Source organism: Girardinichthys multiradiatus, chromosome 18, assembly GCF_021462225.1.
Source record: "Girardinichthys multiradiatus isolate DD_20200921_A chromosome 18, DD_fGirMul_XY1, whole genome shotgun sequence".
Lineage (NCBI taxonomy): Eukaryota > Metazoa > Chordata > Actinopteri > Cyprinodontiformes > Goodeidae > Girardinichthys > Girardinichthys multiradiatus.
The window spans coordinates 18,292,607-18,317,432 of record NC_061810.1 but is presented as its reverse complement, the minus strand read 5'-3'; the positions used below and the strand labels follow the sequence as shown (position 1 = coordinate 18,317,432).

The following is a 24,826-nucleotide window of genomic DNA, read 5'->3' as shown; positions in this document are numbered from 1 at the left end:
ACTCACTGGCCTGAAGAATAATGGTGCAACATTTTATGGAGCACAGACATGTTTGTTAGAAATACCCAAGTTACAATATAATCCAAAGCATGGTGGGAGCAGCATCATGCTAGTGGGATGATTTTCATACTATGGCGTCAGGACTATTTGTTGCAAATCAGGAATCATGGATCTGTTAAATACTTGAAGAAGTCATGCTGCTGAATGCTGAAGAGGCGCCTTTGAAACGGATGGGTCTCAGTGATCTCAAAGAAGCCCATCTAGACTCCGGCCAACAACATTAACTTTACCGAGCTGTGGGATAGGGATTAGTGGGCTAAGGCCAAGAAACACAGAGGAATCGTGGGATGCAGTCCAATCATCCTGGCCTGGATCGGGCTCACAGGTCCTAGAAGTTGGTAGGCTCAATGCAACACCCATATTAAGCAGTTCCAAAAATACAAGCAGTTATACAATAAATATTAGTGGGGTGATTCATAGGAAAGCTAGACCTTCAAGCATTTTCAGCTTATACAGTGAACAGTAGAGTTTGTTTATTTACTCAACCTCTGTAGTGATTTTTTTTTTCCATGTTTTCCTTTGGAAAGAATGTGCAGTATTCCCAATATATTTGTGTTTATTGTAATAAGTTATTATAAGAATTTGGAGCTTTTCTTTTAAACACACTGTAATATTACGCAGAGGAGCAACAATGGTCTCCCTGATCCACTGCGGAAAAGTGATGCTATGGCAAATTTCTGAATAGGTCAGACATTTTCAGGTTTCAGTGAGAACCAACTGACCTGATGCTGGGAGAAACGCTACGAAAATGGTTGATAAAACACCATTTATTGCAAAATCTGCACAAAATAAACACATCAGTAATTCTCTCAATCAGATCTGAACAAAGCACAAGTCAGCTATTCGGTCATTTGCTCTTTTCGGTTTTTTTTATTGAATCAATGTTACATTAAACTAACATAAATAAACATTTGTTTATGAACAAAAGGCACACATTTCAAATATAAACAAAAGGGAACACCTGTACAGTTTGTCTCAAAAAGAAGAAGAAGAAAAAAAACAACAACCAAGAAACAAAATGGTCTACTGTCTCTGAGCGAGAGAGCGGTCTAAGAGAGATGAGCTTCAGCTGATTTGTTGACAAAAAGCTACAGCACAGCTCAACTGCAGCAGCATAGAGTCCAGGCATCAAACCTCTACACTCTTCAGTCATCCTGCAGACAGGAGCCAGAGTGTAGCGGGGAGTGAAAGGAGAGGAAGGGCGGGTTAAAATAAGAGGGCGACTGGGAGCAGCTCCATGGGAATCCTCTTCCAGGAGGTTTACAGTGAGACTCATTTCCATTGTCTGGATGAATAGGCCACAAGATCAATGTCCACTAGATTAAGAGGTTCAAGCACGCAGCACAGTTTAAATAAAACATGTACGGGCAGGAGGCTGGGTGAAAGTAACTATGGTTTCTCTACTGAGGCCTCTGATTGGCTGGGTTCTGATTCTTTAAAGTTATAATTTCACTAGCTGGTCATTCACAGTACAGGCAGGATGTTAACCGTCTCCGACAGTGTTTGTCCTCTAAGCAAGTTCATGTACACATTAATCTAAGTAATAAAGGGAAAGGTTCTTTTATCCCGTGTCTGCTCCAAAGCAAGAAAATAAATCATATCTGCTTTGGCTCAGTGATGAACATCCATGGGATCCTGATTCATTAGGTGTGGTAAATCCACTCAAGTCTGAACACCAAGGGAAGCCGTCCTCCGCTAATCCAGTTTAGTCCAGTTTAATCTGGTCTAAAGCAGTCCAGTCTGTCTGAATCCAGTTGACAACCGCTCTGAACATCGCTGAACATCTGCAAGCATCTCTTAGTCTGCTTTCACATGTTTAAAGTACCAGATGGGTGACACCGGACTGCATTACTCCAAAAGAGTTGCTTGGATTATTTGGTTGTAAATGAGTTCTTTTTCCAAACTCAATAGAAACCCCAGTCCATCTGTCAGCTTAACGGAGCACCTGCAGACTGCGACTCAAGCATTTGCAAGTACAGACGCCAAAAGTTCTGATGCAGGACTTATATGGCGACTGTATTGGGTACCTCCTCGTAGTGAATAATAAAGTAAGGGTAGCTCTGGTCGTCGTTAAAAATGACATAAATCTGGGGGTCCACCCAGTTGTCCACACAGGAGTCATAAAGGTCACTGGAGGGGTCCCGGGGGTTAATGGGTGGAGGTCTGCGCATAGAGGAGTTTCCTACGGTGAACCTGAAGAAACAAAACAAAGACAGGACAGGGAAAGCATTAGTCGTGCTACAAGAACCCCGCAAGAATGACAGGAAGAAGAGGTGCTCCTGAAGGCCCATTCTAAATAGTTCGAAAGCAAATATTTACTTCTTAAAATTGACTGTTTAAACAGAAGCACGTTGAATGGATCTCTGACCTCGTTTAGGTGACGCAGGAAAATGTGGGGTTAGCCCAAAGATCCTTTCCGCAGGAAATGGCGTGAGGTTTATTAAAGTAAATACACAAGAGAAAGGACTTCTTATAGCCTAGCAAAAACTGTCTCTCCATTTCAAACAGGATTATGAAACATTGTTCACTTTTTATGTGTTCTCTGTCAGTATAAAAAGTTGTTTTTAATTCAAATCAATAGTTGCTGTGTGTAAAAGTCTCTACACGTTTACCCATGATAGGCACAGACTTTTTTTTCCTCAGTGACCGAGCCGAAGGAACGACAAAAAGCATTTCAGTACTTTGACTACCTTTCCAACCACCGCATGTGTAAGCGACCTTAAACTAACCTTTTAGGGGAACACGACATGTTGATGTAACAAAACTAACCATGGTGCATTTGACCGCTACATTACTGTACTGGACTTCAGACCCTGGCAAGTTAAACACGGCGAGTTGACGTGTAGAAAAGTACGCTTTTTAGCTGCTTCCATTCACTTCGACTTTGTTTTAAAGAACCAGTTCATGGATCACTTGGATAGAGGTTATGTCCTCTATCTGATTGCTGCAGAGTTTCATTTCTAACACATGTTTGTAATTAGTGGTCATTCCCCACTATGGCAAATTATAGGCAGACTGGATTGCCACAGAGCGCTTTTAAATCTCTGGGTAGGGTGCTGGTCTACAATGCCTTTCATAACATTTTTCCTGACTTCGTCCTCCACGCTCGACAGTCTTTATCAGTGACCATTTGCTATTAATCAAATCCCAAGTTTGATTTTCCATTTGTAAAACTCTTTCATCTGCCTTGTTCTCACTTTCTTTTCTTCACACCTTTTAACATGTCTTGACTTTGCACATGGAAATAAATACAACTAGCCTGAGCTTCAAGCCCAAACACACCCGAAAAGCAAAAGTTGTACAAATTATGATAAATTCCCTGTAACTACAGGCATGAAATGAAACAATGCATTGGAACATCTTGTCTTAGAACCGGTTCTCATAAAAAAGCTTATTAAAGTAAAGACTGTTATTCAGAAAGTAGAGATGTAGACTTTAAAATGCTCCTCAGTATGAAAGCAAAGCCTTCGCCTGTTATGTGGAACAGATTGAACCCAGGCTTAGAGTAAAAGTGTGTTTTCCTGTGTGTGTGCTTGATTGAAGGAAGGGTGGGGGGTGGTTTCCAAACCACTGTACAATCCCCTGGACGCACCACGGACCGTCTGCCTTGGCATAACAAAGGTGGTGATGTATGATGGGCCCAGCCAAATCAGCTGTTTTACATGTGCGCCTGTGGATTTGACTTTTGTTTGAAGGAATGGGAGTAGCGCGGGTCGGCTGAAAGATGGTTTATGGAAAAGAACCTCAGGATTTTCCTGATCCAAATTAATGTTGATGTGTTCTGTAAATTTAATCGGCAAGAGCTAAGCGCAAGGGGAAGAGCTGGGGTCAAAAAAAAAAGAAAAAGCTGTTTGAAAAGAGGTACGTCCTGAAGGGAACTGACTTGTCAAACACATAAGGCTGCTCATTAAGGACACTAAACCATGCAAACCCCAATAAACCCTGGACACATGAGGACTTGATTTAGCTTTTAATAAACTATGAGGTATCCAGCTCCCTTCAAAGCAACGTCTGCTAGAAAAGTAGAAAGTTAAACAATGAATTGCCACTAGTGAAAGAAAGTGGAGCTTTCTGGAAATTAAAACCATCTTGTTCAGTTGAATAAACCAACACACACCTGCCAGTGAGGACTTTGGCCAAGAACATGCAGTGGACTCCTTTCGGTGAGCGCTTGGAGAAGTTGTGGGAGTAGAGGGCCCTACGAGCGAAATAGGACCCCTGACCGAACATGGTGGCGTGCTTGCCGCAGACCCGCGGGTCAAAGTTGTGCTTGCAGATGCCCTCCACCACATCGGCTGAGGTGCCGTGGAAGAGGTGGCGCTCGCTCAGCAGCCGGTCCATCTCCGACATGCGCCGCGACATGTACTCCTTCTTCCTGTCAGAGCACACAGAGGCAGACACTTAAGATGGGATATGATCACTAAATATAATTAAATGAGTTGTTTTTTCTAATGAGTGTGAAACTAACCATTTGCAGAAATACTATATAGTTTTGTCTCAAATTAGAATAACATAAATTCGTCATTACACACAGAGTGATATATTTCAAGCACTCATTTCTTTTGATGATGTTTATGGCTTACAGCAAATGGAAAAACCAAAAGTCAGTTTGTTTTTTGATAATAAAAAAACTGTCATATTATGGCGCACACAATCATATGCTTGACAATTGTCCAGCAGACAACCACTGACGCCCTCGACAAGGAGGGCAAGCCACTAAAGGTCATAAAGAAGTTGGCTGTTCAAATTATGCTGTATCAAAGGTTGAGTGGAAGGAAAAACTGTGATAGAAATAGGTGCACAGACAACAGATTCCCGTTTGGACAGCAGCTGGAGCCAAAATCCACCGCACAAAGACGCATCCAGGACACGGGTTACAACTGTTGTATTCCTTGGGTAAAGCCACTCTTTGTACCTGTGACAACATCAGAAGTATTGTAGGTGGGATGAGGAGGAAAAGAACTGTGGTCCAAAGTCCTCTGATGAGATTATAGCAAATGCTGCATTTCATTTAGAAATCGCAGTCCAAGAGGAAGGAAATGAAGAGGCACAGAATCAAAGCTGCTTGAGGTCTGGTGTGAACTTTCCTTCCTCAACATATCAGCAGAGCCTCAGGCTGACCCCATCCATGCCACCCCTCATTGATGCAGTAAATCGCGGAAAAGGAGACCCGAATAAATAAACACTGTAAATTACATGGATGTGAATAGAAATAAATACTCTCTCTTGTACTAGCCCTATTTTCCGAGAAACATATGGTTTTTCATTGGTTTTAAGCCGTAATTATAACAATGAACATAAATAGTGTAGAGAATCTATACATGGCCTTCACTTTTTGAATTGACCTACTAAAATACATTTTACTGGAGAAAACCTTTAGATGCGGATCTAATTTATTGAGGTGAACCTGTTGAAAAGGTTTTGGTGAACAGTTTTTTCCAGCTTGGCACAATGTTTTATAGTTTTATTCACCCCAAACCTGAATCTACAAAAAAAAAAAAAAAAAGATCATTGGAGCTTATCTTTCTGCAGCAACATGTACCCGCCGCCTCTTTGATACAAGTAGATCAATAAGAAACCCAGAGAAAAAAGCAACTTGAGTCACTGAGGCCGTGACCCACACATGAACTCACACAATGCCACAGCTTGTGACATGACACTGCACGCAGAGCGCTGCTCACTCGCTCGCTCACACACTCCTGATTTCCTACTACCCTAATTTAGTTTGCAGCGCTCAGCTATCGCATGCAGATGAAGTCGCGCAAACAAGAAGTTATGGTTTCGCTGGAGGAGCCATACTGTGGGAAAAGGAAATCGAGAGAGAGTCAGTGAGGAGGTATGGCTTTCAGAGGTGGTGAGGCAGACGCACGGAAACACACACCGGCAGTCATTGTGAAACCGTGTGTTACTGGTCGGTGTGGGAGGGTTTAACTGTCGCAGCTGATAGGAGAAGGCCTGCTCCGACTACAGCGGTTAGCCCACTGCCTTCACAACAGGAACATCATCATCACCAAACATCTCACCATCTGCTGCATACACACACCGCTGTCGACTTGTTCTCACGAAGTCCCACACAGCTGGTACCATTTGGCCTATTTTCTTTTTGATTCTTCTCTCATTTAGCTTTAGATCTGATTATGACATGATTATAAATAGAAGAGGGTTTTTTTTTTATATATATATATAATCGACACCAAAAAGCAAATATTTTAGCCTCCGGGGGTGTTTATTGGCACATTTCCAGATTTGTCTTTAGTGCAAGTTGCAAGATCTACAGAAAACTTTCGAAGATTGGAAAACCATGAGTCAAGTTTGAGGCCTAATAAGCAATTAGAACCCCCTCTACACTGACACCCTAAAATAATTTCACCTCTGTAAATTCATCACAGTATAAATCTAACAGTTCTGTGAAGGAGTTTGTTAAAGAACGCTGGTTACATCTTTAAGCGTGATACATTTTCTCAGCTGTGAAAAGTTTCTTAGTTTTCACACAGGAAATGATCATCAGCTCAAGTGTGCAATAGCAAAACCAAAAAACTGCCAAGACGTTTAGCCACAGCTTTAAAAAACATCATGTGGCCAACCTTCTCTCCTCAGCACACCAAATAACTTCTTGCTTCATTTAAAGCACTCTCACCTCTTGTACTTCTCCCAGAGGAAGGGGTTCTGGACGCGCTGGATCTTGATGATCCTAAACTTGGTTTCCGACACCGTCTTGTGGAACAGGCTGTACACCGTCCTGTAGCTGCGGTCTTCCCGCGACACGGGCACCCGCAGGAAGTCCTGGTTCATTGGCATTGGCAGCCATGTCTCGGGGAAAAGGCTAGGCGGGTTGGTTGCCGTCGGTGAGAGGGGATGCGACGAGGAGACGTCCATGGGTGTCGACGCAGGGGCAGACGAGGAGGGGAGAGCGGGTAAAGCGAGGCCGCCCAAAGTCCTAGAAAGAGAAGAAACCGCAGACCACATTTAGGCTTTTTAGTGAGAAAAAAAAAAAAAACATGTAAAACTTTATTTAGAAACACTCCAGTGTCTCTTTTAACCTACTTTACAACTATCAGGGTTAATAGCTGCTATATTTAGTGGAGAATGAATAACTGAGTAACGAATTAGTCATTTTACTAAAACATGAAGCAGAGGACATGAGGAAAAACAACTGAAACTCGGTTTACACACCCGTGTACCTCCACTGATGAAGACCATAGGAATCTCCATCTTGCACTACCTGCATTGTAGTCCAGGATGTTGCGGCTTTCTTTTCTAAGTAGGTTTTTCTTATCACCTTAACCCCAAATACAGTTAGGAACTAGAAACTTACTGCAAATAGCTTTAAGTGTCCTACCTTTCATCTTCATTGCAACGTTCCATCATATTAGAGCATCTAATGCCTGCTTTCATCAACATTTCTGAAGCACTGAATCAAGTCTGACTCCGTTTTATGTTCGATGAATTACATTTATTTAGTGCCATACATCTTCCAACAACTCTAATCAGCTACCCTGTCACCATTGAAGAAAAAAAGCATCCCGCAGCATGATGCTGCCACCACCATGTTTTACAGTGAAGAGGAGTTTGTTTGTTTCACCACATGTAATCTATTTTCTATGTAGTTCAAGAAGTCTGTTAGCTCTCTAATGTTCCCTAACAAACCGCCGAGGCCTTTAAAGAACTGATGGATTTATACTGACATTAAAATACACACATCTGGTCTCTCATGACACATGAAGTGACTTATTGTGTTTATTTAGAGGCATCAGAGAAAGGGGCTGAGATCCTATTAAAGTATGAAAAAACTCAAGAGGTCTGAATATTTGCAAGGCACTACATGTAATCTGGTTCTTATGACAAGGAAATTAACATGTAAAAAGACAAAACCGATGTTTAAAAATGTTAAAGTTAGTTTTTCTCTGTTATCCATTAACATCACTTGTAAATCTTAGCAAATTTGCCAGTCAGGTATTAAGACACAAACCAACAGAGGCAGGATCAGGTATGATTACTCTGCTCTGTTACGCTGCTCCCTAATAAAAAAAATGTTTTTAAAAGCCTTCTGCTGCATTGTGGAGCTGCTTCATTAAGCACAACAACTACATTAGGTGCATGCTATATAATCCAGCTCCCACAGCTTCCAGTCTGAGCAGAATTTGGTCTCATCAATTCTTACATTTTATCCAGGCAGGGGAAACTTTCCCAGACAGTCTGCACCAGAAGAAGAAACGGTTTGCAGACGTTACTGAAAGCCTAAAGCTGAGATGATGTTCATCGCTCTGATGTCTGCAGGTGAACATCCATATGCAACTGTATCCCTCCGCCTTCCAACAGCTACGCTCCCATTTGTTTCTAATCAAAACCGTTTCCAGAAACCTCGCCTGCTACGAAATGATACCCCTCCGACTGTCAACCGTGACAGCCCTGAACTGCAGGGCGGCGCCGCTGCACGTCAGCCACCAAACAACACAACAGGATTGTGCGAAAATGAAACCCAGACACCAAACAAGAGACGATAAGAACCGGGAAGAACTGGGGGTGGGGTGTGAAAAGAATGGGAAAGAAAGAGGGAAAACAAGACAGAGGTAGAGAGGAGAACTGTGGAGCTCTCATTGAAGTGGCAAAAAAGAAGAATCCTTCACCACGTCTGGCATTTGAGTCAGTAACAGTAGTTTTCCTGTCAAGTTATCACCCTCTAAGTGTAAATACTGTTAGCTCTATCATCCATACGAAAGTGTGTGTGCGTGTGTGTGTTATCAAGAGGTTCTGAGGTAGTGTGACAACTATTCTCATCTCTTTTCTCCCACTCCCTCTTATCTTGTCGGTCTGGTCTTAGACACCCACCACCTCCCTCATTCCCTCCCCTGCAATCGTTGTCTCTATTCCCTGTGTGCTTTGAGGAGATCACAGACGGGCTGCTGGAGAAAACATGTGTGAAATGGAAGGGGATAGATAACTAAAGAATGATGGAGCCAAGCTGGAATAACAGAGAGAGACAGAGAGAGAGGAATAGGAGTGATTAGGATAGATGGCAAAGTCAAGGAGGGAGCTGAGAGTAAGAGCAGGACATAAAAAACAGATCGCTTTCGAGGTTTAGGTCACTTAAAAAGGACAATCTACTGGCTTCAATTCATCTAACTTCAATTTGATAAGTGTTAATACTGATGGTATCTATTGCTGGGAATATTGTCCTCATTAAAACTTTAATAGCAGCCCCTACCTGTGGTGTAGTGTCACTCATTTTCTTCTTTCATGTCACCATATTAATTCCCTATGAGGTTTTTGATAGGCAGATTGGGGACCAATCAAGCACATTGATGGTCATTAATGTGTCAAGAACTGCTGGGAAAGAAAATCAAACCCTCCATAAAGCTTGTTAGCGGAGGGACGAATTAAATGCTATACAATTTCCTAGTGGATGGCTGCTCTGACTATGGACTTGAAAAAACACGGTGGAGCGGCACCAGCAAATCACTGACTGTAGAAACTTCCCACTGGACCTGATGGAACTTGTGGACTTCTCATCCAGAGCTGGAACCATATTTTGCAAATGTGCAAATTAGCTGCAATCCATAGTCATTGAACTGAACAAAATTAACTAATTAGCTGAGATGTACTTGCATGCGACCGAGTGCAGCTATTTGATGTACAAATGCAACAGTGGAACCATCCCAGCTCTCTGCATTAACGTTTCACCCTCTGTCACTCATCAGCCAGATTCTCCTGTGCTCCGAGTCTGGAAACCATTTAGATCCTCTCCGCCTGCGCTCCCTTTCACCTCCCTGCCTCTGCCTCTCTTCTTCTTCAGTATGTCTGGCTCATGCCTTTCCTTCCTCCTCGTCTCCGGCTCTCTCTTGACCGTCCTGGCCCGGTGGGCACAGTTTGTTCTAGGAAACCTGCTCTGCAACGGGAGAATCTGCAAATGGGCTGAAATGGCTCCACTTGTTTCCAATCAAGTATCACTTGTTTCTAAAGTAAGGAGGAGGAGAGTGCTGCAGGCACATTGCTTCACCGTTACAAAGATGGGATGTTTGGCTTGAGAAAATGAGTGTGAGAACAAATTTAATTCTTTCAAGGGGGATTCTCAACACAGGGAGCATTAATTTCTTTGTCTCCATGTTCCTCCCTCCCTCTTCTTCTCCTCCGTCTCATCTGTTTTCATTTCCTTTATTATCTAATTTCCTGTCTTGTCTGCTCAAGGCGCCCTTCAATTTCCACAGGACAGCTCCCGTGTCCCGGCGACCACATTCGACCCGCCAAAAATCTGTGCCGGGCTAAGTGTTGCTTCAGCTCTGGCTGTCGTCGCGTCCTGAAATGGATTAAAAATGGACGTGGTGTTCTGAGCCTTTTGAGCATTCAACCCTGACTGTGACATTGGCATTGTGTACCGGCCTGTGTGTGCCTGCGCGTCCCTAAACACGGAGTTAGGACGCCTGGGGAACACAGAGACCCACGAGGAGACAGAGTGTTACACATTAGAAAGCCAACAGTGAGAACTATGCAGCAGTGCTGCCAGGCACCACAGTTTTTTTTTCCCGAAACCTCAACAGCTCAATGTCCTCTGACAACATTGTCAGACATTAAGAGATGAATGATCATGCCGATCTGCCAGAGAGTACAATGGAAAGCAGAAGTGAGAACAAAACGGTCATCAATAAAGGGATTAAGCTTCACCTCTCCACTGAGGACTGACCACTTTCCTATTAATTGTATAACTTCTAGTCCGTGTAAAAAATGCTTTTCTCTGCACAGCATATCAGGACACGCATAACAGATAAAAACAAGATACAGTTTTATTTCACCTCATAGAAACGCAGAATTTCTACATTTACTGAGACTTTTTTTAATCAAGTATGCAGTAAGATGATGGCAGCCACAGGTAAAAATACTCACTGGCAAAATATGAACATAAACAATCCAAACATTGTATTTTGACATACCTCCTGAAAATGATGAGTATTTGTTTTGCAGGAATTTGGTTCTAACGTACACAGATGTTTTTTTTTTTCCCCACCAAAGCGGTTCCAGGGATTAACGAGATCTCCAGCTAGAAAAACAACCGGATTGGTTTTCCACAGCCAGATAAGACAGCTTGGTGCCATGGCATTACGTCACTAGAAATTACTCAGTGATGGTCTAAGATCCTCCCTCTGTTGTAAATTTCTACAGAGGATCACAAATGGGTAGCTGCATGGAGAAGTTTTAATAACATTAATCACATTATTTATGTCTGCTACATAATGGGTGAACCGCTTTGGTGGAAGGATTCGGACCTTTAAAGTCCTTCTAAACGTAAAGAGCAACAATTGGATCAGGAGTAAATAGTGATATTTACTGGAGGTGTGGAGTGAGGATCACAGACGACATGAACATGGGTCGCTTCTTGATCTGCCGTCTGAAGCCGAAGACGGCGTTCTGCTGGAAGCCCTCCTTGATGTTGAGGATATACTGGTTCTGTAGCGTGATGAATCGCACCTCCTTAAGACCCCTCGAACATGCCTCTTCGATGAGCTTCACCACCGGCTGCAGGAAGGGGGAGACAAGAAGAAGCGGGACATGAAGAACCGAGACTGATCAGTTTCATTTTCCTGCTAGGTGAGGAGTTTTGAAATAAAAAGCAAACTCAAATTTGTATAGTGGGAAATAATTGAAATTCCCTGGGACACATAGTGTTCATGAGTGTGTTTTTTAGAGCACCAAGACGGTTGATTTGTGTGAGCAAAGTCAATGTGGCCTCGTGTTTAAAAACACAGAAAAAGGCAGAGAGCCTCTCACCTCGGAGTACTCTCTCCAGCCGAAGTTGTCTCTGCAGTAGTACTTCCACACTGTGTGACAGCTCGGGGTGGAGTTCGCGTTCGCCGCAGGAACAGGGACAGAGCAGGGGGAAGTGGTCAACCGTCGGACGCAGTCGAACTCCAGGTCGCACACTCGCATCGTCGCAAACTCCAGCAGAAACACCCGGCCCCTGAGGGAGCAAAAAGTTAGAACTTGTTGAAAATGAGGCGCAGCAATCAGTGTTGGAAAAAAAACCCCAAAACAAACGATGCCAATCACCCTCACAGCTGTGACCCGGTGACCTTGCTCTTAAATGGTCCACATTTATATTTCAATCAGCTGCCATGTGACCAAACATTGGGCTGTTAATGCATGTGTCCCGGAGCGAGGCGACCGAACCTTTGGTTGCTCAAACACAGCGAGTCCCACAGGGTGACGGCTATGTGTGAGCAGGAAACAGGACAACATGAGAGAAAGACAGCAGAGACATTTTCCCGAAAAACACACAGGTGGCTCTAATGGCTCCATGAAAAGCTTCAAAGGATGTTAATCATTGTTAGGAGACAGACTCTGACTCGCAAACATTTACACCTCTTTTTCAACATTCTGTCACTTAACGACCTCAATGCTCACTAAGTGAACCCACTAAGTGCTTCCCTAACAAACCTATGAGGCCTCCACAGCACAGCTGTAATCACACTGAGAATAAATTGCATTTATTAATCATGTTCCTTTTCTAGGCCACAGATTGCAGACGTTGTTTATTTTGAGGCATCAGAATAAAGGGGGGAGAATACAATTGGACACCACAGTTTTCAGATCATTTTCCTACCACCTCCTGATGAGGCATTATGTAGTGTTGCTCTATCTATCACATACGATCCCAGTAAAATGCGCTTAAGTTTGTGGAATTACCATGACAACATAATGGCAAATCACTGCCTGCAGAAGCTAAGTATTAACCACTAACTCAGAGAAGCATCAAATTGTCCTATGTATACAACAAGAGGCAACAGTTAATGTTATCAAATGCATGCATACTCCTTTGACCCTCTCTGCCTCGACATGCAAGGGTCAGAAACCTTGTTGTGTATACGTGTGTGCTTGCGTGTGTGTGTCACATCAGCTCTCCAAATGACCTGCGGCAGTACTTTCTGGGTCAGACACACATTGCACAGTGGTCATCCCCTTTGGACCTTTTATTTGTTTTTACAAACCTACATCATTATTTTGATTTTTGACAAGAATCTGAATAAAGAAACTATAAAATGTCAAAGTGAAAACAGATTTTTACAAAGTAGTTTTAATCAAACGAAGTTAGTGACCTCATTAATATTCGGGTCAGTATTAAGTGGATGCTGCCACCATAATTTATAGAGGAGATGACGTGCTTTCGGTTATGCTCACTATTTAGTATTTGCCAAACATAGCGTGTAGCTTGATGACTAGTCACTTCTGAGCCACTGAAGCTTTTGTCTCCTTCAGAGGGGTCGTAGGTGTCTCGGTGGCCTCAGGGTGACCCTAACCCTCACCAGTCTTCTTTTAGCCTGGTCAGTACAGCTAGCCAACGGCAGATTTAAACAATTCATTTTCTAATGGTAGATTTCTCTAAACCCCATGAGATGTCCGGCGTGTGGGTGTTTTAATTAATTGAATTATGTTTGTTAAAAATCTGTTTTCACTTTCACAAGGAGGTGTTTTATTAGGATTCTAATACATTTACAAAACCACTAAAATGATAAAACATCCAAAGTGGCTGAACGGCGGTAGTGTTGTGGCAAAGAAGGCGATCACACACACACACACACACACACACACACACACTGTGGATATCAGAGTCAGAGCTGAGCAAATCACCAGAGAACACAGAGTAAAAATAAACACACAAGAAAACAAGTGGAAGTATTGTCAAGAGTTGGTCTGCCTGAGATGTTTTCCATCCAAATCAGCTGAGGAGGAGCGTGTTTATTAATCCAGCACCCGAAGCAGTGAAACCTCATGTTATTATAGGTAGGCAGTAAACACAAATTAAGTTTTCCTTCCTGTATGTGTAATTACTGGTCACTGGGGTTACAGGAACTCAGAATAACACTGCTTCCTGTTGCAATGACACAGCCTGATTTTATCTATCTATCTATCTATCTATCTATCTATCTATCTATCTATCTATCTATCTATCTATCTATCTATCTATCTATCTATCTATCTATCTATCTATCTATCTATCTATCTATCTATCTATCTATCTATCTATCTATCTATCTATCTATCTATCATTCTTTTCATAGGTTGCTTTTCTGTCAAGTCATAAGGCGACTGCTGCTCCATAAGAGGAAGTGAAACTGGAGGCTGCCTAATGAGCACGTGCAGAAACAAAACAGTAACTGAAAACCAAGATCAGCAGATTATTGGTGCCAAAAAATAAGAGATAATGCAGATGTGTGATTTTTTCCCGTAAATGAACTCTGCTTCGGTTTCATGGGGAAAAAAAACAAAAAACACACCAGTTCATTTGAACACAGAGAGCAGAACCAGAACAGAGAACAAGAAGAAAGGATTACGGTAACGAGTGCAGCAAGAAAGTACTGGCAGATAAAAGGGAGGTGGGCAAGAAGCTGCAAATGTGACCCTAACAAGTTAAGTTGGGGGAAAGAAAACCGTACATGTTCCGCTTCGCCTCCAGTCAGCTCGTTCTCTCCCGTTCCTTGTGTTTTCTTAACTATTTTTGACTACACTTGGGTCTTTTCAAAACATTTCTGATGTTTAGGAAGGGAAAATGTGCATGCCAGCCACCTGCGCAGACTCCTCTCTCAGTGCAGAACAGTTTCTACCAGCAACAGTGTGTCTGATGACAGAATGCATGAGTGTGTTCTCATACAAAGATGAGATCCAGAACACCAAAAGACTGGGACTAACTGGAGAATAAGAGTATACCAAGGTTTTTTTTTTAACAGTAATGGCTGCAAAACTGACCATAATGTTCCTTTGGTTTAAAGCAGAGATGAACGAATCAACTGGCCACTGATCAAAACCGGACAATTTCCCCATAAAATCTTTAGCTCAATAAAAATCAGATACATTTAGAGGCAAGTGCTCGGATGCAGACATGGGGATAATCTTGCAATTAGTTGCAATATTCTGGTGGATTTAAAGCTGCGACCCTTACCAAAAAGGAACAGCCAGAAGACCTCTACTCTTCTGGTCCTTTGAATAAAACAGGAATGAGTCAGAATCAGAACAGGCGGGTCAGAACTCAAACAAACCTGGAAATCGGCATCGGTCAGCAAGAACCTAAGTGGTGCCCCGCTGGTTTGAAGTCCTTTAAGGGAACTGCACAAACAAACTGTATGAGGCACAGGGTAAAGCAGTGCTCCCATTGATGTGCACTGCTGGTCAGCTGGCTAAAAGAAGAATACTAGACTCCCTTCACTTACAAGAAACACAGGAAACAAAGTGTTGGCAGTTTGGAAATATTTCTTTTATGAAAAACAAGGACATGGATGACATAGAAAGCACAGGAGCGCCGCCCATTGCTCTGATAACAGCAAGTTGCATGAGCAATGCACAGGTTTTATTGAGACTGCCTGTATAAATAAAGGTTTAATAAAAATAATGTATGTAGCAGAGAGCCCTGCTCACCGACATTATAAGGAGCAGTAAAGGTATAATACTGTAATCAATAAGTCCTTAAACACCTTAATTCACACTTTAAATTGGGTTTATTTATCAAAATCAAAATACCAACAAATACAAGACATGTTAAAGTAGTAGTAGTTAAAAAAATGTCTGCATTAAATAAAACCATTTAATATCATGGTGTATTTTTTTGTTTAACTGTTTAACTGAAATGATACAAACAAACGAGCTTTTTTTTTTTATGCAAGGTTTCTATAACCCAGAGACTCTCATACCGGCCCCATGCCTAACTCATTTCGACGTGGCATCCCCACAGGCCTTTAAAGACCAATCTCTGTTTGTGGGTGTGAACAAATGTTGAGGTTTCAATATGACCAAGTGAACTTTTTCACATTTGCAGGCAACCTCTCCACCTTACTGATTAGTTCAGTTTCCCACACTCGCACACCCTCTTTCACCGACACACAGTCAAACAAAGACAGCTCTCCTGAGAGGTCAGACAAAGATTTTCAAAGCTTTCCACTGAGTCCTGCCCCCTCCCTTGCCGCTGGACCAGTTTGCACTGCTCTAAAAATAAAATTCCACCGGTTAAATTAAGTGCACTGATATCCAGGCCGTTTGATGCCGGGGCAATTTAAAAGGTAGAAGGAGCTGCAGCAAAAAGCAGTCGGAAAATGTCGGACTGCTCTAAGTTTAAGCAAAAGTGCATCCATGTAGGTCAACGGGGAGTACTTTGAAATTCAGCGGCTTCTAAATCTGATTTAGTGGATTACAGGATAGTGATGTAGGAAAAGGAAAGAATGTGATAAGCAACGCCTATCCTGGGACGAATAATGATAAAAAAAAAAAAAACAAAACAAAAAAACTTACTGCACTGTCAAAATGGCTCCTGCATGTCCAAACACACACACACACCAACATAGTTAAACTTTCTCAAGGCTACACTCACAAGCACCTGCATACCACCATAGCCCTTGTTATTGTCACAAACTAAAAAAAGAAAAAAAATATGAGCACTCTTTTAAAACACACTTACACACATTCTTACACACAAGCAAACTTCATCCAGTCACGCCTAGATAAGTCAGTCAGTCAACCAGATATGCTGACGAAGTCTTCTCTAACGCACACAACACTGCATTGATGTCACGAGCTCGTGTTGTTTCCTCCTGCTGAATCAACTCACTTTCATGCTAAGCGATTTAAATGCGACAGAGAGCATTATCGGACGTCTGGCGGATTGTTCCTGTTCAGCTGCATGTCTCGGTCAGTTGTCATATCGCTGAGCTCATAGTTTAGTGCCGCCTTTCTCCATGCATTGACGCTGCTGTTACGAAATCCCGCAGCTACCCGGAATAGGTTTTTGGGGTCAGTAGAAAAAAAGATAAAAAATAAAAATAAAAAAAAAACATGCAGTAGCTCAGTGACAAAACTTTTACATATTTGAACATTTCTTCAAGTGCTGTAAAACCTCGAAAGACGGGAACAAAAAACCCTAAACACTAAAGACATTCACATCAAGGACTAAAAATACTGGATTTGTGAACCCAGACAAACGGAAAACATGGAGGGATTGAGGCAGTCTGACTAATAGGAGGCAGGATGACCCAGACCTCGCCTCTCTGATTCACCCATGATCCGGCTGACACATTATAGACTAATACACACACACAAACTGTATTTACCTAAGCAGATAATGTTCGACAAAGTCTGTTTTTCCCACAAACCAGCTCATTTAAAACACACCCATCCATGGTCATTTTTTTTTTTTTTTATTCAAGGTAACGAGGTAACATGGTAACCGGCGATATAAACACAAAGACACACTCGCGCACACACCTTGGTGTCGGGTCGCTCTGCCCTTGGTGCTCAGTGACTCTTTATGTCAGTTAATGACAAGCAAGGCTTTTATCACATGGCTGACAAAAGAATCTGTCTCCAACGTTCACTCACACACAAACACACCCATGAATGTGGCTACGTAAAACTCAGCCTTATGTATTCTCCTACTGTCAGCTTCTGGTGACTCGAGGCTGGTTTTCTTTCAATAAACTGGTCCAGTCGAGAGAGATGTGGTGGAGGGTTTGTGCTTGAAAATAAAAATCACTTAAATCAGCAAACAGGAGATAAAGTGAATGTACTACAGAGGATTATTACCATTTAACTTTTAGAAGCGATGGCTGTGACATTCCTTCTTACTGCTGAGTTCATGCCCAACACGGATTAGACAAACTTCCATTCCTGCTCATCATATGGATAGGATTACGTGTGCTATGGATCACACACAGACGGGAAAGGCTCAGGGCAGGACGCACGCTGCAGTGTACGTGCAACAATGCAGATCTTAACCAGATGCAGAAACGTTTTTTTCCCCATACCCACAATATAAGAAAGCAAAAACAGCCCAAGGTTGTGATACCAGAAGGGAAGCTTCCCGAGTCATCTGCTGTCCTTTAAGATGTTGTCATTTGTAGATACCTTCATGCAGCGTTTGTGTTCTCGCATGCATGAAACGACAGGCTGGGTTGAGTGTTTAAAGAAACAAATCCGGGGTGTTCAAACACACACACAGAACAACAACACACAACTTTGTCAGAGGCAGAACAGAGTTAACATTAACAGTTTAATGACTCCACTCCTGAGTTTGAGCGTCATTGATCTAAAGCCTAAAATCTACAACAAATTAAGAAACGTCTTGTCAAATTCTCTTAAGAGGGCCAACACTGGCGTCCAGCAGGGAGAATCCAATCATCTTTTTACGTTCCTAACATGTACAATTAATCGACAATGTGGCAAAACACTAGTTTAAAAAACTAACTGCTTACAGCGGAACAAGTAAAACCTGACACCCTCGGAGCGTGGGGTAGATTGTCGTGAGAGATCCTACGTGGCCTGGGAATGAAAAACAGTCATTCCATTCCTATTGGTTAAACCAGATGTCAGACATAGAGTGTCTGCATATGTTTGCACATCCTAAAATCTGACAGTAATGTTGGGGTCGTTAGTTTTGCTACTTCAACTATTGTTTTACACTGAGCATCATTAAATACTGTTTTGGAAAAGTGCGATTGAATCCAATTATTGTACAACTGCACTACCTAATGAAACAGCTGTATTCAAGAAGCCTATTTAATAACAGGTATGCTTTCGAACAGTGTCTGTGGGCTCTATAAATAAATTATATATATATATATATATATATATAAAAACACACACACAAATTTGCAACCAATGTGCTGACAATTATTTTTGGGGATTTTCTACTTTCAGCTGCAGTTTCAGTTGAGCAAGCCAGATGGTCCTCTCGTCAAGAGGTCAAAAAGCAAATCTGGGTTGACTCCACCAGGTGCATATCCTGTCTGTATTGCAGCGTACACCACTGTTTAGTATAGTTTCAGCTGGAAACATGAGCCAGCATGTGAAACTCATAGATGATTTACAAATAGACGAGAACCTTTAAGCCAACAACATGAAACATGGAGAGCTGCCACAAGGCACTAGATGTAGAAAAGAACCCAAAGACTAAGGGGATGAAATAATGTGTCACCACGGTGCTAATACTATACAAAACATGTCACACGGTGACATGACTAAAAGGCCACATGTGGAACACATGGATCATAAAGAAACTTGTGTCTAGAATAAGGTCAGAGTCTTGCTGAGCGGCCCCATTGTTTGCTTGTGTGTGCAGCAGTTTCACGGGAACCACATGCTCCTCTATGTCACTCCGCTGGGGTTTGCCAAGTGCTTGCAGTAAAGTGCGTTTATCTCCTGGGTGTGACAGAGTAAAAGGTAGGTTTATCTTCATCTGCTAAAAGGCATGCGTGCGTGTGAGCAATGCAAGCCGCTCAGTTAACCCGCGCACCCAGTTCATGCGAGCGTCTGCACGCCACAGTGCATGTGTGCAAATGTACACTCTATTGTGCACGATGGGACAAGCTGCCAAGCAAGATCGGTCACTGACCACACATCGCATCCAAAGCGGAAGGGGTTCAGGAAAGTTCATGAGGGCTGTAAATTCTGCTTCGGTTGGAGCCCTGGCCAATCACAGGACCGGGTTTGGGAGAAGGGAAGTTCAGGACACAGATAGCAGATTATCAAGGCTGAGAGACATAGTGCCAGGCAATGAAAGCTGCTCCAATAAAGAGCAACAACGGGGTGCACATTGGCGTGAGAACTGAATGCAAACTATAACACACAAATATTCAAAGTAACATTTACTTGGCCATGAGCACAACAGCTGGGGAGCTGATGCTTTCAGTTTGTCCTCGGTGGTGAAACCGAAGAGGGAACTGAGGCTTGCAGTTTCCAACAAGTCTGAAGAGGCTGACAATATACAGTCAGCCTATGAGCTTTCCGCACTGCTGTTGCTATGTCACAAAAATCTATTTATCATTACCACCAGAGGATATGCTGCATATTGCTGCACACTGCAACAAAAAGTGTTTTTTTTATTTTTATGTATAATGTTACACTGGTCTTAAACATTGCTAGGATCTATGTGAAATGGAAACAGTTTGGTTTACTGCTTTTAAATAGAAGCAAAAAATGTGGTTTTATGTCACCTTCCACACTTTTACAGACATGCAACAAAATCAGATACAGTCATCATGTCTCCAGGCATGGACCAGCTACAAATAGCAAGGTTTTAAAGACTGTTCCTGTTTTTTTTTTTTTTTATTGCTGTACAAAGCATAGAGTAAAAGTGTTGCCCCACCCCTGCCTGTTGCTGCACAGTGTTGGACAAGATGGCCGAAAGAAGGCTCCCACACTTTCTCCTTGTTTATAAGAAAGATGAATTTAGATGTTCAGAGATGTTTCCAGTTGTGAACCATGTACTGAAAACTAAAGTAGCACCACCCATCACTGTTTTTCACATAACACTTTCTTTAACACAGGCGAGAACCTTTTACTGGCCAATATCTAAATGTGTGCAGTCATTGGACAGGCCATGATACACAACATACAATAATACAGTCTTCAGGTTACTGTATAGATACTTACTGATACTTGAGTCTGACTTGCTCCTGGTCTGGGTTGCAGTACAGTCTCTCCAGCTGCTCCTGGGCATCGTCTGCTATGCTCTGCCATGTCTGAGTGCTGCTCCTGCGGATCTGCCAGTGGTAGGGCAGGACGGTGTGGTGGTGGGCGCAGTCGTTCCCAAAAACACACCGTCCCTGGAGGAAATCCACACAAATGTCCACTGAGTCCGACTGGTGTGTGTGATACTGGAGCTGAGTGAGCAGCTCAAACACCAGGTCCAGGGAGGCCTCTTCGCTTTTATTCAGAAACAGCACCCCTTTGTCTGACTGCAGGAGCTGGGAGTGGGGGTCCTGGATTGCAGAAGAGTCTTTCACTGGAACACTTTTAGCGCCAGAGGTTAGGAGGTCTTTGCCTTTGATGATGGTCCCCTCCTGGTGAGGAACCGGGGGTGGAACCGGAGGTATATTCCTTCCGGGGGGTGTGATTGTCTCTGTGCTCCCCGCCGCCCGGAGGCCAGGTTTCAGCTGGGGTCGCTCTGTCTCCTCTAGCTCCGCAGTAGTATCAGCTATCTCTACATCGACGTCCCGGTTCATCAAGCTCTGGACTCCGGTCGGAGCCGTTGCATCCTCGGCGGCTCCTGGGTCTTTGAGACACACCTGGCCCACGCAGCTCTGCTTGACCACCGCCGCAGCGCACAGGGTTCCCGGAGTCCTTCCCGGCTGGCTCCGGGGCACAAACACCCCATCCCCGGAGACCAGAGTATCTGTGCTCAGTAGGCTAGTCAGTATCGGGTCCAGGGCGCGTTGGATGCATTTGGGGTCCAATTTCCTCTGTTTCTTCCTGAAATAAGGTTTCACCAGAGGGATTTTGTCCGAAAGCCCAACGATCGGCTGTTCCGTGAAATCTTCCCCTTCGTTCATATTTAAACTCACATCCAGAGAGATCCCAGCCGGCACACGGTCTGCGGATTTCTGGATAATGTGCAAAGTTTTATCCATGTCCTCCTGCTAAACCCGGACAGTCCTGGAAGAGAAAGAGACAATGAAGTGGTCATCAAAGATAACAGCCATAATCCCATAATCTCAGTTTCCAAGGTGAAGTCATCGCAGTGATTAATATGATGCTAGGGCCAAACACTCCCTGTCTTTCCTTTCCTGTGAAGGAAAACCTCCGCGGTCTATATGCTCAACCGAAACCCCCTACCTACAGAAAGTTACCAGATTGACCCCGCAATTAAAAAAACAACAACAACAAAAAAAACACAGGACCAACACCGCAGCAGCCGCATAACAAATCAGTCTATCCCATATTCATAATCCTAAACAGCCTGTTACACCAATACTCGTTCGGGAAGCAGGAAACGTTGGCCAGTCGACGCGGAAAAATATTACCTAATCCCGCTGCGGGGAAGTTGAGCCTCAGATTAATCATGTCAAACGAGAACACGTCCCCTTTTCCCCGTTAAGTCTATTTGGTCTCCAGCTAACGTCATGCCTGCAAATTACAGCTGCGTATCCGCACAGGAGCGATAAAATCAGAAGTGTAACAAAACCCCCACTCTCTCTCCCCCGGGACTATATTTTGATCACGGGAGTCCGATACGCGGCCCCTGCCGACTACGTGCCGCTTTGCATCAGCGCCCGAGCAAGTTCGCACGTAGGCTCCAGCTGACACAGACACACACACCAGGTAGGCAGCTACTGCATCGTAGAGACATGACACAAAACACCGAGATTTAACTCCACAGGCCTAAAAAAAAAAATAAATAAATAAAAGAGCTTTCTTTCTGGTGAAAAACTATCCGCTTTACAGGCGCAGGATGACAAAAAAAAAAAAAAAAAGGGGGGGAGAAATAGTAATAAGACAAACACTGCGCTTGCTTAGAAAATTCATTATAGATTTCTTTCCCACGGAAGATATCTCTGGATTATCCGACGCTAACACGCATAAAACCTTACTTGCACGATAAAGTCCAACCCTCCCCCCTCCCCACACACACACTCTCTCTGGTGGTCAAAATCCACCGGGTGAAGCCCCGGATCCAGTCCGGATCAAACAAGCTAGTAATAATAGTAGTTTCCGTGTCCAGACCTGGATCGCTGGTATCCCTCTGCTTTTTCCTTCGTCGCTCTCATGCTCTGTCTTATTCTCCTCTCTTTGTATCCTTATGCTGCACTGACGAGGCGCAGAGGAGCCAGCCAACCGACAAAAGAAGTGAGCACAGCCGCAGCGAGAGACACTCTGCCTGGCTGCTCCGGGTCCGCACCGCCAGGCCCCGCCCTCTGACCCACCAGGGGCGGAGCTTCGCTGCAAACGAACGGATACAGAGTCGTCTGGTGGCCGCAGATAGAAGCTGCAAACAGCCTGTTTGGGGCCTGTTAAATATCTCAATAACTCAATTCATTAAATATCATTTAATGAACTGAGTTTCAGGATTTTGATGTTTAAGTATTGTGTTGCATATGTATTTACTTATTCATTTATTTGATAGATTCATTAGATATTTAACATATTTATTTAAATGTATTTCTATTTTCTAAATGTATTTGAATTGTCACAAATAAAATGTTAAATTTAATTACTGGATTTGAATCACTGGATTTTGTGGATTGTGAAACTTGTGGCCCTCCAAAGTGGGCCCCTTGGGGGCGTTTAAAGCAAAGTGGGCTACATTATAACATGGCAAAAAAAAACCAAAAAATAAAACTACTTTTTAAGTACTCCCAAACCGAATGTACACTTTCTGACCAGATGCTTACTGGGTCAGATTAATGGAGTGCTATTGAGCACAACCTTGAGTAAAAATACAACAGTTTCATGTCATTACAGTATTTACACATACATTTAAAAATGAAAATGTATATGATCTAACTACTCTTACAAGAGAAAAGCAATTTCTACTGTTGATACAATACATAGCATACTGTATGGAGCTAAATTGGGGCCATAAAGTTTGTTCAAAAGAAAAAAAAATATGAACCTGAAAAATAAAAGTTTGTTCAAAAGAAAAAAAATGTAACCTGAAAAATAATTTTGAATCTCCCACCCAAAAAAATTTGAAAACTGGAAAAAAGTTTTGCAACAAAAAAAAAGATGTGAAACTGGAAAAAAAAAAAAAAGTTCAAAACTACTTTTCAGATTCAAGTTTTTTATTCGCACTTGCAGATTTTATTTTATCCGCTTCAAACTTCTGGCACTGTTTTGGCGTGGGGGGCGGGGCCTAAGATCACGGGGGGTGCGGAATCATGACTGAGAGCTCATCACAGCGGCTGAACAACATATTCCCAGGTGTCGCTTTCAGGGACAATGGGAACTGGAATTATCTGTAGCACATCATCAATATTCTATATGTGATTGGTTTTGAAAGATACCATGCGTCACTGATAGTAGCAGCTTACGTGAATACACGACATGAATCTCAGCGGAGAAACTATGATCTTGACAGATTTGCACAGCATTTTAAGTCCTTGTTGGAGATTTCCCAGGCTCCAAACGTAAACCAGACTGAGCGGCGGAGTATTCCACAGGAGCTCTAGCCGCCATGGCCTCGTCTTCATCTGCGGGCGCTTGCAGTGATCAGGTAATAATAAAAAGGCTGGTTGTCATTTTATTGCACAGGGAAACAAAACAAAAAAAAACTTGAATCTGAAAAGTAGTTTTGAATTTTTTTTTTCCAGTTTCACATCTTTTTTTTCAGTTGCAAAACTTTTTTCCAGTATTCAAATTTTTTTGGGGAGGTTGCACGGTGGTGCATAGAATTGCTGCAAATGAAATTCTGTTATTAAACACAAACACTTTTTTTTTAGCACTGTTGCCTTGCAGCAAGAAGGTCCTGGGTTCGATTCCTGGCCTGGGATCTTTCTGCACGGAGTTTGCATGTTCTCCCCGTGCATGCGTGGGTTCTCACCGGGTACTCTGGCTTCCTCCCACAGTCCAAAGACATGCCTGTTAGGTTAATTGGTCTCTCTAAATTGCCATTAGGTGTATGAATGAGTGTGTGCATGGTTGTTTGTGTGTTGCCCTGCGATGGACTGGCGACCTGTCCAGGGTGTACCCCGCCTCTCGCCCATAGACTGCTGGAGATAGGCACCAGCTTCCCCGCGACCCACTATGGAAGAAGCAGTAGAAAATGACTGACAGTTTCACATCTTTTTTTTTCAGTTGCAAAACCTTTTTCCAGTATTCAAATTTTTTTGGGGAGGTTCAAAATAATTTTTCAGGTTCAAATTTTTTTCTTCTGAACCAACTTTTATTTTTCAGGTTCAAATTTTTTTCTTTTGAACAATCTTCATGGCCCCAATTTAGCTCCATATTTCTAGTTATTAGTTATATTAATTGGTAAATTAACTACTTTCAAGTAAACATACTTTTTTGTGCAGAATATTTT

At 42.8% G+C, this 24,826-nt stretch overlaps 1 protein-coding gene across 2 annotated transcripts; it reads right to left on the bottom strand.

The window, feature by feature from the left end:
- Window positions 1–907: 907 nt before the first annotated feature.
- LOC124884197 (TCDD-inducible poly(ADP-ribose) polymerase) lies at window positions 908–22,776 on the bottom strand. Of its 2 annotated transcripts, none has more exons than XM_047391958.1 (7): window positions 22,531–22,776; window positions 20,461–21,462; window positions 11,821–12,010; window positions 11,381–11,568; window positions 6,698–6,997; window positions 4,178–4,435; window positions 908–2,253 (listed from the first exon to the last, which is right to left on the bottom strand). In XM_047391958.1, exons 2-7 carry the CDS (start codon window positions 21,435–21,437, stop codon window positions 2,064–2,066), a joined length of 2,103 nt encoding a protein of 700 aa, XP_047247914.1. In that variant the 5' UTR covers window positions 21,438–21,462; window positions 22,531–22,776; the 3' UTR covers window positions 908–2,063. The 2 variants fall into 2 exon arrangements, with proteins under 2 accessions (XP_047247914.1, XP_047247915.1); XM_047391959.1 differs by lacking the exon at window positions 22,531–22,776 and adding an exon at window positions 21,831–22,201.
- Between the last annotated feature and the right edge of the window lie 2,050 nt (window positions 22,777–24,826).

Excerpts from the sequence above, each read along its gene's own strand:
- LOC124884197 (XM_047391958.1), bottom strand. The coding sequence starts at position 21,437 with ATGGATAAAACTTTGCACATTATCCAGAAATCCGCAGACCGTGTGCCG. Across the intron at positions 6,998-11,380 it reads ATCCTCACTCCACACCTCCA|GACTTTGGGCGGCCTCGCTT; the intron begins GTAAATATCACT and ends TTCTCTTTCTAG. Across the intron at positions 2,254-4,177 it reads GCCAAAGTCCTCACTGGCAG|GTTCACCGTAGGAAACTCCT; the intron begins GTGTGTGTTGGT and ends TTGTTTCTTCAG.